This window comes from Siphateles boraxobius, unplaced genomic scaffold, assembly GCF_051911475.1.
Source record: "Siphateles boraxobius isolate OS27281-9 unplaced genomic scaffold, OSU_SipBor_1 13, whole genome shotgun sequence".
NCBI lineage: Eukaryota > Metazoa > Chordata > Actinopteri > Cypriniformes > Leuciscidae > Siphateles > Siphateles boraxobius.
In genome coordinates this window covers 9822855-9837460 of record NW_027508733.1, presented here as the reverse complement: position 1 = coordinate 9837460, position 14606 = coordinate 9822855, and the positions used below count along the sequence as shown (strand labels likewise).

Here is a 14606-nt window from a genome sequence, read left to right as displayed (position 1 = left end):
CTTTCATACATATTCAGATACATGTATGACCATTCCTGCACCATATTTCCATTGAGCAGCAGGTGTCTCATTCATTCGAAGCCTCGAGAAATATGAAAAGAGAATCTCTGCTTTAAACACTAGAGAGCGATGATGTGCTTGTTACATTTGACAAAATATACAGCAGAGCTTATCGTGTTTGATACTGTAAACCACTGCAATGCACTTAATGTTCAATTATATTTTGCAAAAATAAAATAAAAACAAAGAAAAGTAAATGACAGACAGCGCGAGCACAGTGAAGGGTGTGATTATTTTTAATAATGAACGTTAGGTAAGTGAAGTACATTTTAGTTGCATTTCTGTATGTAATTATACTGGTTAACCACTAAATTAAACAATTTCAGACATTACAATAGCACAAAAAGATATGATACAAAGAGTGAAGACAAAACAGAAACATCCTGGTAGAGAATAAATGTGAATAAAACCAAGAGTGTGAGGTATTGTCCCAAATAAAATAAACTCTTAACATCAGTTACAGTAGATATGATCATCGTTTCTGGGGACATTTTCATACACAGCGTCCGACTTTGATTTCTGTAAGGAAACACAAACTCAATCAGAAACTTTCTGATGCGACAGCACTATAGGTTTCTCTCTGAATTACCTTGTTATTAGCTTAATAACAAGACCTTATTAGGCTAATGCAAATATTAATCTACTACAAATACAGAAAAATGTTTTGTTTTGAAAAACTACTGTAGCCTACATGACAGATGCTAACATGGAGCAGCAAGAGGAAATTACATCAATCATGACTTTTTAAACAGTTAGATCATCAAACGTTCTGCAGGTTTGTCTCAGTCTGAGAATAACTTTCGCAACTAAAGCAACAGCAGAGACTCTTGCATCACATCTGAAAAGAAAGCAACGTCTGCTAAAGCTGCATCTCAGCTCAGATAATGATGAACCGCAGAGACGCTGCAGATCGAGCACACACTTCAACACAACAACTCTGTGTCCTACTTTCTCTCCAATGAAAATTTAATGGTAAAACTGACCTTATTTGGGTTATTTGAAAATAACCAATTTATTTATTATAGTTACAACTGTTTACATATAATTTTAAAAGAAAGATTATTTAAATTAGTAGGTCACTGTCCACGGGCCGGCTGATGTAACGGTCAAGAGTTTTACATGTAAGAACTAATACAATCCATAACACCTCATTCATGATATATCTAAATAAATAACCTTTCAGGCAGACAGCAGCACATTAAAAATAGAAATGGGCTGTCCGTAATCTAAAGATGTGTCACTGTGCAACAACAACTTCCCTGATTATAATGATCTAGTTCAGTCAACCCAGACAGCAAAATAGTGTTGGCCCAGATCCGACACGATTGTAGACCCACCCGGTGTAAACACGAGATCGACAGAGGAAGACTGATCTGTTTGAAGACTATAAAATTGTTGATAGAATTGCATTTTTTAATGATCATGGCGTTTATTGTTTTAATATGTTTATTTTCATTGTAGGTGTCGTTACTTTATCTGTTTGTCCTGTCGATGGATCACTGTATGCATCCTCATGAGTAGTCGTCACTTCTTGTCAACTTCATTTGTACATTTTCAAATACATATATAAAAAATAGCTACTCGTTCTATTGTCTGACAAAAAAATATAGTAAATGAGAACAGCTTTATTGGACATTCGGCTATATTATATTAGGCTATATTAAAATACAGTATGTGAGCATGAATTTAATGAGAAAACACATTAGACAGGCACAAGGCAAGTATACGATGCGATGACGTCATGAATATGCTAATTGACGAATGTCATATCTAGCGACATTTAGCGACTTTTAGGGAAGGCGTTAGCTACTTTCCTTTGAAAATAGTTGGCAACACTGCTGATCACGTTGTAAACACAGTGCAGCACTTCCTGGTTCTACATCAGCTACAGCACACGAATGTGTCGTGGTGCTCACGTGACCAGCGTCGGCCAATAATGAGCTGGCGTTCTTATGTAGAACCCAGAAGCGCTGCACTGTGTACACTACGTCAACACCATAGGATAATGACGTGGAATAGAAGAGATTGTTGAATAAAATTGTTATTTTTGTTTGTATTTTATACACAAAAAGTTTTCTCGTCGCTTCATAACATTCAGGTTGAACCACTGAAGTCACATGGACTATTTTAACAATGTTTTTATGAACTTTCTGGGCCTTGAAAGTGGTTATTAAATTGCAGTCTATAAGAAGGGGTCAGAAACCTCTCGGATATCATCAAAAATATCTTCATTTGTGTTCTGAAGATGAACAAAGGTCTTATGGGGTTGGAACGACATGAGGGTGAGTAAATAATGACAAGATTTTAATTTTAGGCCGAACTAACCCTTTAGTTCAAACTATCCTTTTTTTACCTCTCCATACTGAAGGTAATAATAATGACAGTTGAGTCTATAGGCCACGCACGTCTGTTCACTGACCGTCTGATGCTGCAAACTTCAATCAATCAACTTCAATCACAGTAACTAACTGCAACAACTTCTTACCTTTTTCCGTGTTCTTGGTTTACTCAATGCTGAATCAGTTCTGTCGTCCTCCTGGGTCTGAACTGCTTTAACATGAGTTTAAATGAGTTTTCAATATTTGTGTCTTAAAAAATATAAACATTTATACAGATAATTGCTTGCTTTTCTGACCTGTTTTTCTACATTTCTTGCAGATGCAGAAGATCACGATTATAACAACAATCATCAGAGATCCAGCAGCAGAAGCAGCAGAGATCAGAACTTTCTGAGACACTGAGACTGGAGGAACTGAAGGAGAGGAAAAGAGAGACAGTCATTAATGTAAGTGAATGTGTCATTGCGATCTATAACAAAAACAGAGTGACCCCGGATCACAAAACCAGTCTTAAGTTGCACGGGTATATTTGTGGGAATAGCCAACAATACATTGTATGGGTCAAAATGATAAATTTTTCCTTTATGCCAAATATCATTAGGATATTAAGTAAAGATCATGTTCCATGAAGATATTTTGTAAATTTCCTACCGTAAATGTATAAAACATTTATTTTTGTGAGTGAATGCAGCACAATCGCGAACATAAATGGACAACTTTAAAGGCGATTTTCTCAATGTTTCGATTTTTCTGCACCCTCACATTCCAGATTTTCAAATAGTTGTATCTCGACCAAACATTGTCCTATCCTAACAAACCATACATCAATGGAATGCTTATTTATTCAGCTTTCATGTGATGTATAAATCTCAATTTAAAAAAAATGAGCCATATGACGGGTTTTGTCATCCAGGGTCAGGTCAGGAAATAAATATATTAGTGCTGTGGGACCTGCACATGTGTGACAGAGTGTGTTGATGTCCAGATGTTGAGTCCGGTTGATGAATGAATAAGCCAGCACACAGCTGTAGGTGTTTTTATCCTGATATTCCACCTCCAGAGGTAGAGAGAGACTGATGCTGACATCACACACACTGATGCTGGACAATACACTCATTCCTTTGTACCAGGAGAGAGTCGCATCACTCACATTCAACACTGATGAACACACCAGTGAACAATTTGATGAAGATGATGATGAAGAACATTGTGAAGAGTTACTGATGATGACAGGAACAGGCAGACGAGCTGGAAAACACGAGAGAATAAATATAAATGTGGGTAAATCTAAAAATCAATCTGGTTTAGTGTGTTACCGGTCTGTGAGTGTTTCCATCATCTCAAAATATAATGAGTAAAAATGTATTTATGTAACAATAATTAAAGGAATATTCAGAGTTTAGTACAAATGAAGCTCAGTCGACAGCATGCATGAACTTGATTACCACAAAAATAATCATGACTCGCCCCTTGTTTTCATTTTTGTTTATTTAAAAAAAAAGAGAAGAAATGTAGGTTACAGTGAGGCGCTTACAATGGACATCAATGGGATTAATCTTTAAACACTAAAATAATGCTTCTTAACTTTGTTGCTTTACAACACAATACCATGAAATGCCTGGAAAAAATATGATTTAAACAGCTTTACGTCTCAAATAATACTATTTTGACAGTAGAGTTAATGTATATGTTTTTATAATTACAAGCTTTACATTTCTACTTTTATATCTTAAAAAAATTACCTTATAAACTTCAATTGTAAGCGCCTCGCCGTACCATACCCTTGATTTATTTTTCTTTTCTTTTCTTGACAAGCAAAATTATTGTTGTGGTAATCAACCTACTGCCACAAACACTGTGTATTCTGCTTAATTTTTCTGAGCCAAAGATTATTTCATTAAAACAAGAATATACGAATGTTTGAATAAATGATCTCTACTCACCATAGACAGAAACACTGAATGTTTTTGATGTCAGTTTAGTTCCACCTATCAAAACTTCATAAACTCCAGTATGTTCAGTTGTGGTGTTTGTGATGATCAGAGATCCAGTTTGATCGTCCGGCTTCAGTCTGTCTCTGAATCTCCCATCAGGAACATTAAAAGTGAAGAATCCATAACTTCTACTTAATTCAGCTATAATATACTTTTCAGCATATTTCCACAGTATGTTATTGTATTCTTCATGTATTTCAGTAACATCAGTGTTTAGAGTGACAGAATCTCCCTCCATCACTGACACTGGCTGTATTTCATTTGTTTCGGCACCAAACACACCTGGAGAAAAGATTTTATATGATTAATTAATGCTGTTGTTGGTTTAGAAAGCCTGAGTTCAGTTTGTAAACTTTAACAGCAGCAGAGACACCAAACAAAATGAAAGGTAGCATGTATAAAGAAGACACAATGTGTGTGAATCAATAATTTGATCTTTAATATGTTTTATCTGCTTGTCGAGCAAAGTAAATATGTCAGGTTTAATAGAAGTAAATGACAGCCAAGTTAAACTAGTTAAAGTTGAATTCTGCTGGAGACTTTCAGTAGCTTCATATTTGGCTCATTATAACAGACTCACTGAGAAGAGGCCCGAATCCAAAGATCTCACAGTAATCTCTGTGAATTTGCAAATAAATCCTGGAAATAATTTTGCTGGAATAATAAATCCTGGATATTATAATATTTGAACAGTTGCAGAATCTTTTTTTTCTGAAACGGAAATAAATGAAACCATAAAAATTCATTTATAACTTACCAATCAGAGAGCACAAACAGAACAAAACAAGCGTGTGAGACATTTTCTTCAGTAGTTCGGCGTAAACTCTGATCTAATAAGACTATCCACTGAAAACACTGAAGCTGGTGTGTGAATCCTCCCACGACAGAGTTTGACCACCCTACTAGTTCACGCGCACACTCTTTACACATGTTATGATTTTATATATATATATATTGTATTTGTATTATATATGTTCTTCTGGCTCTCAAGGGCCAAAAGCAATCCGTAAAACATTTTTTAAATTTTTTTTTAATGTTGACGGCTAGGCCTACTGAGAGGTAGTTTTCGACTGTTAAATATGAAAAAGTAAAAGAGTGGAAAACTGGATTCGTCAACCTAAATTTAATAATAAAATAAATCTTATGGATTTCAGAATTGTTTTATAATCGTTCTATTGTTGCAAATATTAAAGGATATCCGCCATCTTGCATTATTGCCTTTTGACTTTGAAACGAGCAGTTCTGAGTCAAACTGAAACCCGCTGTGGTCATTTTTCTGGGTTGAACTCTTGACAGAAAATTAGCTCATGCACGAGAAAGGCCATTTGTTCTATGTGCATTTAATTTGCAGGTGAAGAGCATCTTCCTGTACTGCTGTTATGAACCTCACAGTCTGATTTCCCTTACACAGAATGAATGCCGAACGTCAAATAAAATGAATCCATAAAAAAATATGTCTGAATAACTGTCAAATAAGAAATACTTCTGTTTGGCAAGGTAGCATTAATTGATTTAATACGAATTTTTCATTTAAATTAATCTATACTTTTAACAGTCATTGCTTTAGCTTACAATAAAACCACAGTGTTACCTTATCATTTAGGAATTATTCTAAATGCACAGTGTTATAGTTTGGTAGAGATGTCTAATATAGGCCTAATGGTTGGTTACTTCAGTGCTGTAAAAGATGGTTAACACTGCAGGAGAAAGTTCAAATGTTTCTATTTAAAAAGACTGTCTCTCTGACCCTTTCCTTTGCTTACAAAGTTACACCAGTAGGTGGCGACAAGTGAGAGTCTTATGACGTCTAATGCACACTGCACAATTTTAGGCCAGATTTTCAATGGCATCAGATTTTACGCAATCGCAAACTACTAGCGCTCTGACCATCCAATCAAAAGACCTGAAAATGCCGACCTTATTTTAAGCCTGCTAGATGGCCCCAGTGTACTCAAATCTGAATCTGATTGGCTGGTTAAATCTGATTGGTTAAAGCAACAGTTTAATTGACATTCATTTTAAGCAACATGCCCTTGCACTATCAATTCTTAAGGCCACAAGGCAGATTTCTTTCACCCTGGCAACACATGATGGCTGAAATATGATTGGATAAAAGCTCTAACATAAACATTCACCACTAGAAGCAGCCAAGAGAAAAGCTAAGAAATTAAGAGAATGGACTATTGTGAATAATTTAATACTCACTCATGGAATTTTTTTTTATTAAAGTGCAATTCAATGATTCTGATTAGGCAAGCAGAGAAGGCCTTGCTGGCCCTTACGGTCCACCACTGCATTCGGATGATACATGTTGAAAATAATGTTGAGATCTCAGCTCACTTATGACTAGGGTGACCACCATCAAACAAACCAAATGTGGGACGATTATAAGTTTGTGTGGGACAATGTGGGACATGTTACCAACACTAAAACATAACCTGAAACATGTTATATAATGTTTATCTAACTTAATAAAAACATTTGTATTCTGCCTTTCAGCTAAAAAAAAATTATTTATTCGTTAGTCCCTTCCAGAAAACACCATTACATCACATATGTATACATAGTAACATAACATGGCTTTATTTTACATAACATTGAAATTCAACATCACTGAGCCCAGAGGCAGCAGGCATCATGCAGATCACTATTTTTGAAACAGTTCTGACCAATTCCAACTAAAATCCAACAAAATAAAAAATGAACAAATAAAATATAAACCAACATGAATTTAGAACATTGACAGTCTAATATATTAAGAATATATTTAATATTTTTTTTATTTTTTAGAAAGGATGTGAATAAAAACAACCCCAGCAAGCAACACGTTGATACATTCAGTTAAATTTAACATTTAATTTACCGAAATATCCATTTGTTTTCTGACAGGGAACACATTGAACGAATCACCGCTCCACATTTTGATCGACAGCCGTCACAACCTACCAACTAGTGACCGTGTTTACTCCTGTCCTTTCAACCATTGGATAGGATTTTTAAAAACACCTGTTGTACTGACGAAGCGCTGTTAAATATAGGTAAAAAACTACGCCGCAAAAAGAATAAATAATATGCTTTCTTACAAAAGTTTTCTTACGGGACAAGGGATGAAAATTGCTGTGCGGTAAGTAGGCTACAACGCAAAGCGGGACGGGTGGTCACCCTTTATGACTTTTAGTGCTACTGAAGAACGGTCACTTATAGGCTCCGCCCACTGTTTACATTGATGTTGAAATGGCGCCGTCAACATAAGAAAGTTTCATTTTCTAAATCTGCATGCGTCATAGAAACGGTGATGAACTTCTTCATTTTCGTCCCAGTGTGGGTTTTCCAGCTTGGTAAGTTATACGTGGGCTTATACTGTTTTTTTTCTTCTAAATCGATTTCCATTTTGTTCCCTTTCAGCGGTGCTCTTTCGCCCTTAAGCACAAACTTGACATTCAAATCGGGTAACGTTATTTTCAGACGTAAAAACGTTATTAATAGTACTAGGCTATTGAAACGCGAAGGAGATCACTCACTCTATCATGCAGGGTTCGCGCACTTTGAGACGGAGAGAAACAGGAACGCAAGCGCGGGCATTGGGGGCGCGCATCACAGTCACACAACAACATGTCAAAATGTCGAGCGTAGCACTCACGCAAACATAGTCTGAAAAAGTGAAACCTAAGCATTTTAAGTAATTTTTCTGTGTTATAAAACTTAATTCTATCCACCCCAGCTTATTTTGCAGACAAGGCATTCATTGTTTTTTTCTGTGTTATAGGCTAAAACTTAATTCTATCCACCCCAGCTTATTTTGCAGACAAGGCATTCATTGTTTTTTTCTGTGTTATAAAACTTAATTCTATCCACCCCAGCTTATTTTGCAGACAAGGAATTCATTGTTTTTTTCTGTGTTATAAAACTTAATTCTATCCACCCCAGCTTATTTTGCAGACAAGGAATTCATTGTTTTTTTCTGTGTTATAAAACTTAATTCTATCCACCCCAGCTTATTTTGCAGACAAGGAATTCACTGTTTTCATTTCCTCGACAACTGTAAACACCGTTCTCTTGCGTAACGAAAATTCTTAGATGTTTAGATGTACTTAGATGTACTCTTAAGAGGAACAGAGACAAGTTATATTTTGTTTGTATAAACTGTTTTAATCATGATTTGTGAATATTGTTATGTATTTATTTACTAGGTAGGCTATTTATTTGATAGATTTCTGACTAAATATATATTTATTGATTCAAATAAATAAAAAAGATCCGATAAAAAATACTTTACAAACTATACTTTTCCCTGTGCTTGTTCTATATTCCCACTTTCTTGGAAGTGATTTATAATTACTTGTTAATTTCTTCTTCAGGTGTGTCTGGTGTTTATACAGACAGAGTGCATGTGTTTGTGATGGAGGGAGATTCAGTTACTTTATATACTGATGTTAAAACAAACCAACAAGAAAAGATTAAATGGTTTTTTAATAACACCCGCATCGCTCAAATCAGTGAATATCTCAGTAAGACCTGTACAGATGTTCAGTGTAATGAAGGCACTGAGAGATTCAGAGACAGACTGAAGCTGGATCATCAGACTGGATCTCTGACCATCACAAACATCACACACACAGACTCTGGAGAATATAAACTACAGATCATCGGCAGCAACAGCATCAGTGAAACAATCTTTAGTATGACTGTGAATGGTGAGTCATTTATTAAATGTTTAAAGATTAAGGTTATAAACACTTAATCACAGTGAGTTTATTATTACAGCAGTGGCAGAAAGTTTGCTTTCACTTTCTATTTCTGTTCAAACAACATTTAGTTTGTGTTTCCTTGTTTTAGTGTTTCATTTCTGTTTCCTTTGTTAGTTACCAGTTAGTTGTCATAGTTGTCTTCACCTGTGTCTTAGTTCCTCCTTTTCTTCTGTATAATTGCACTCAGTTCAATGTCCAGCATTGTCTTTGTAAGTTGTGCAAAGCTGTTATGTGTTGTCTTCCTATGTTCCCACATTTACCTTTGTTTGTTTTTTTGTAAATAAACTATTGCTGCAAAATAGATTGATATCTTTTTCTTGTCTTCCTCACCTTAACATTCAGAGCTGTTTATTCTCTCTTTAGTTACATACCACCCCATCCCGTCCTCCCTCCAGTATGACCTTCTCTTATCATTTGTTTAAATGCATTTCATATATAATTCTGTTTAATTCACCAGTAACCATGCAGAGGATTTGATGTATTAAAAAGATGTGTAAAATGTGTTTTATAAGTACAACATTTGGACATATTTTACTTTAGATTAAAAGTCAAGAAAGAGAATGTGTGATTGCGGACACCATACATTTACATTTTCAGGGTATAAGTGGGACCATTGAGGTAATATATGCCTGCCTTGTTGTTGCTGATGTTTTTGTTGGTTTATAAAAACATATAAAGCCATGACACTCGAGAATTGAAGTGAATCTTTAGAAAATTAAAAACCGTTTACAAATAACCGCACACCGATGAGTTGCGGCTAATGAGCCTTCATCAGAGTCCTTATAAGCAGTAATTAGTTGGTCATGTGCCAACCACCTGGTTTTAGAATAGTCACAATAGGTTTGTTGGTTATTTATAATTCATGCAGTTTTTTTAAATGTATTTCCATGAACTAGATTAAATTGTAGGCTAACATTTTTAGTAGGCCCAATCTCCATTCATTTTAAACTATAGGCTAATACAATTAGAATCATTAAATCTGAACTCTTACTTTATTGTAATGATTTTTAGAATTAGCCTATGTAATCTCTTTGATGGATTCTGTCATTTGATTTGACATTCAGTTATTAAAATAAAAATTAAAAACTAAATTATCAATGAATAGGCTATTCACTATATTCTCTATTTTGTACTATAACATACACACCGAATGCAAATCGTGCAACGTGACAAAAGACAATAGAATCAATCCACTATAATCAGTGATACTGTTTACACTGGATGCCACACAAACCCATTCCCAACATTAAACCAAAGCCCGTCTAAGGAAAGCCAGGCCACTCCCTATTAAGCCCTATTGTACTGAATTTTGGTTGTAGTTCCACCAGAGTTCCACTGGGGGCGATCGCCCTGAGTGCAAAATGAATGGGAGTCTATGGAGCTAGAAGGCTAAATTTGTCTCTTTCACCCGATTGCCGTTGAGAAATCTCAGATTTGATTGTAGGTTTTGCAAGTTCAACATGGGTTATAGGTCGAAAGTTGAATGAACGAGTACTCATGTCCTCTCGATTTCTTACAGGTTGAGTTGTTGTTGCCAATAACAGCTAGCATTCTGCTAATGAACGCTGATTGGTCAGTGAAGGACTGATTACGACCCGAGATACCGCCTGATGGCATCGTGTCATCCGAAGCGGGACCAGAATGTGTGTGTGTATTTTTGGCGTGGTCTTTTAAAACAACAAAACAAAAACTTTTATCATGTGTATTTACCTGTGTCAGCTGTGTTGTCGATGCCTTGAGAAAAGAAAGTGCAGAGCGCGAAAGCACCAAAGTGACTGAAGGATTGCCGTAAAGCAGTATCTCTGCATGGCCGTATGATGTGTATGACATCATTGACATTTTAAAAGACTTTTTAAAGCAAATAAGTGACTCTAAAAAATCTAACACCCAGCAATGTGTAATTTATTTTCATTTTCTTTCGAATACAACATTCAAATTACTAGACAAAAAATTGTATCCTGAGAAAAGTGGATTTGAGGGGTATAGCTCCATTGACCTCCATTCATTTTGCACTCGTCCTGTGAGCGCCCTCATGTGGAACCAGAGTGGAACTGCAACCAGTTCAGAAGCCGGAAGTATACTGAGTGAACGTTCTCCCCTTATTAGACATTCTCTGATTAAACTGATGCCACATTCTATTTCTGACGTAGTAGGCCTACTCCAAGCGCTCGGACTACTTTAAAGCGTTCGCCCAAAAATGAAAATTGTCATAATTTACTCACCCCCATGCTGCTCCAAATCTGTATGAGTTTCTTTCTTCTGCTGAACACAAAAGAAGATATTTTGAAGAATAACCAGTCAGTTGTCACACACTGGAAGTCAGTTGTATCAAAATATAGTATTTTGTGTCCAGCAGAAGAAAGAAATTCATACAGGTTTGGAACAACATGAGAGAAAGGAAATGATGACAGAATATTCATTTTTGCGTGAACTGTCCCTTTAACACGCACAAATGAGTTTGCAAGGGTCCAGTCAGTGTAGACATGCTGTTGCAGTCGAGCTTGGTGTCAAAAAAATTAAAATAGAAATTTCTCCGATGAGCCCCAAAGCGAAACTTACTCATTTTAAATGTAGAGTAGGCTAGTACGGCCTGTGAGGAGTTCCAACCTCCTAGCCTAGCCTGCGGAAATTTCGGATTCGATTTCAATTTCGAATGTGTTTCAATTTTTGAACTTTTTGTGCTAGACCTGATGCTACCGCTCGACTAGATTTGTGTGCTAACTAATTTAAAAAAAAAAAACTGAGCTCGAGGTGAGAATTAGCCTACCAGTATTTTTTTTTTAACTAAAACGTTACTCCTGTAAAATCGTGGTTGTGAATAAATATGGAATAAGTAATAATGTTGTTATTATTTTATCATTATTTATGTTGATTAGCCCTAGTTATGCGTGACTCCCAGTAGGGGGCGAAATGTGACCATCATAGTTATGATGAATATCATAGTTAATGGAAAGGTGAATTACAAATAATTCAATTCATTTCCCCTCATAATATATTGAATAATGTATCTTATACATGCTAAGTCGATACATGTTTTCAGTTCTTGCTTGTTTCATGTTGTTGCTGTTTTATATAACCCTGTTAAAAAAAAACCTGCATGCTAATTTGTGTTTCAGATGTTCCTGATGCAGAGACGGATACAACGAAGACTGTGAAGGAAGGAGAATCTTTTACTTTTGATCCTGGTGTAATAAAAAACCCTAATGATGTAATGACGTGGTATTTTAATGAAACTCGTATTGCTGAAATCACTGGAGATCAGAGTAAGATCTGTACAGATGTTCAGTGTAAAGAGAGATTCAGAGACAGACTAGAGCTGGATCATCAGACTGGATCTCTGAACATCACAAACACCAGAAACACAGACTCTGGACTTTATCATCTTGAGATCTTCAGCAACAGAAGCATCATCATCCGTCAGCGCAGCATCAGCATTATCAGTGAAAAGAGCTTCAATGCTCCTGTCAAAAGTGAGTCAAATTCAGTCATTTAGTTAATATTCCCTTGAGCATGTTTAGAATGCATTTCAATGTTTTTTATGTTTTCATTGAGGCCTATCTATAAATGAACAATGTATAATATCATTCAGCCTTCCTGAAAAATTAGTTGTTGAGCTCAATTAATTATGGCTCTCTTTTTCATTACAGGTTGGATTGTGGGTATACTAGGAGTTGCTGTTGGTGTTCTGCTGGTGCTTGCATGTGTTACTGGTGAGAATTTCTGGTTGTGTGTTTTCTGTGTGTGTATGCGTGATGAGGTTTCATTCAGTCATCATTACATAAACACCTATATAACTGATGATTTCAGACAGTGGAAGTTGACTGGATGGATGTTTAACTGCAAAATTCAATGTTTCGCGATACAAATCACCCGCAAAGTCACATGATTTTTATTTTTAGTCATTTTTAGAAACATCCAAATTCTTCCTAAATAGTTTGATTGCATGTTTTAATCACAAAGCATCAAACATGTTGCATCACTGTACAGAAATGACAATCAGATTCATTAGAGTCTTTGTGTCTGTGTGATATCAATCATGCTCATTTCTTTTTACTTCTGTGAATCTGTTTTCTTCCTATAGGAAAGCGGTGTAGAAAAATTACAAAGGGTGATCTGTCTCTCTCGCAAAACTATCAAACAACTGGCGTTTAATTGCAGAGATATACAGTATTCTATACAATATAATTTACAGTATACTCGAATGAACAAATTTGCATTGTGAAAGTGTAAAAATTAGACAGGAAAATGTGTGAATTGGTTAACATTTAGTCTACTTAAATATAACAGAGCTAAAAACTAACCTTACATTTCATGTATTTTTTTTACCATTTTGAATGTAAAAAGGAAAAAACCAGCTTAGAGTGAAAACCCATGAGTTTTATTCACAGAATTTAGTGAGTGACACTTCATATTTGATGGTTTTTCACATTAATAAATGTTTCTTGTTATTATTATTTTTTTCTTATCAGATATGTAGCCTTGCATGTGGTATCATGGTAAAACTTGTTGTAAAATGAATATTTATAGAATTATATTATGTGATATGATGTGTTTTGTGTAAGGCACTGTATGCACTTTCTATATATTTGTTGTGTATTCCCTGTGTGTTTGGACTCTTTTGTTATTTCCTGTCTTGTGTCATGTATTGTAGTTCTTTGTAGTTTTTTCATGTTGATAAGTTTCACCATGTGTTTCCCATTTATCACGCGCCCTTGTTATCTTGTAAAGCTATTCTTCCCATATTATATAGTGCTTGTGTTACACTTGTGTTTTGTTAGTAGTTGTAGGTGTTATGTTATAGTGTGTTCTTGTCCCTAGTGTTTCCTTATGTGTTTTATTAAAGTATTCCTGCATTTAGATTCACTCACCTGTACACATTCATGACACAATAAAGTACTTGTGATTGATGAACTCTGATCAATAATTTTTGCTTTCTTTTTACCTCCCCATGTTAAAGGTACAAAGCAGATTTTAGTTGATTTTCTGTTGGATTTACGAGTGTGTGTGTGTGTGTGTGTGTGTGTGTGTGTGTGTGTGTGTGTGTGTGTGTGTGTGTGTGTGTGTGTGTGTGTGTGTCTGTGTGTGTTTGTAAGAGCTGGGCATAGATGATTTTGTTTCTTTTACAGTTTTACAGTTACTTTTTCAGTGTTTTAATAAGCTGTTAAAATATTTTAAATGATCTGTGCATATAAAGAGGTTTTATTTCATGAGCAGAATACTTTTAGACATGTATTTTTTTTCTTTAAAGGGATAGTTCACCCAAAAATGAAAATTCTGTCAGTATTTACTGACCCTCATGTTGTTCCAACCCCGTAAGACCTTCGTTCATCTTCGGAACACGAATTAAGATATGTGTGATGAAATCTGAGAGCTGGATCACTCCTCCATAGGCTTCTTCAGGGATTGAAACTTGCCAGCCCAGAAAAGTTATTAAAGACATCGTTAAAATAGTCCAAGTGACTACA

General features: G+C 35.4%; 2 protein-coding genes across 2 annotated transcripts; one reads left to right on the top strand and one right to left on the bottom strand.

The window, feature by feature from the left end:
• Positions 1-281: 281 nt before the first annotated feature.
• LOC143735284 (uncharacterized) lies at positions 282-4669 on the bottom strand. The gene is made up of 5 exons (XM_077225414.1): positions 4343-4669; positions 3351-3647; positions 2696-2812; positions 2546-2607; positions 282-579 (listed from the first exon to the last, which is right to left on the bottom strand). The coding sequence occupies exons 1-5, from the start codon at positions 4629-4631 to the stop codon at positions 514-516; spliced, it is 831 nt and encodes a 276-aa protein (XP_077081529.1). The 5' UTR covers positions 4632-4669; the 3' UTR covers positions 282-513.
• A 2912-nt stretch (positions 4670-7581) lies between these two features.
• On the top strand, positions 7582-14052 carry LOC143735240 (uncharacterized). Its single transcript, XM_077225346.1, has 5 exons — positions 7582-7731; positions 8752-9087; positions 12258-12611; positions 12789-12851; positions 13223-14052. The coding sequence occupies exons 1-5, from the start codon at positions 7620-7622 to the stop codon at positions 13291-13293; spliced, it is 936 nt and encodes a 311-aa protein (XP_077081461.1). The 5' UTR covers positions 7582-7619; the 3' UTR covers positions 13294-14052.
• The last annotated feature ends 554 nt before the right edge of the window (positions 14053-14606 follow it).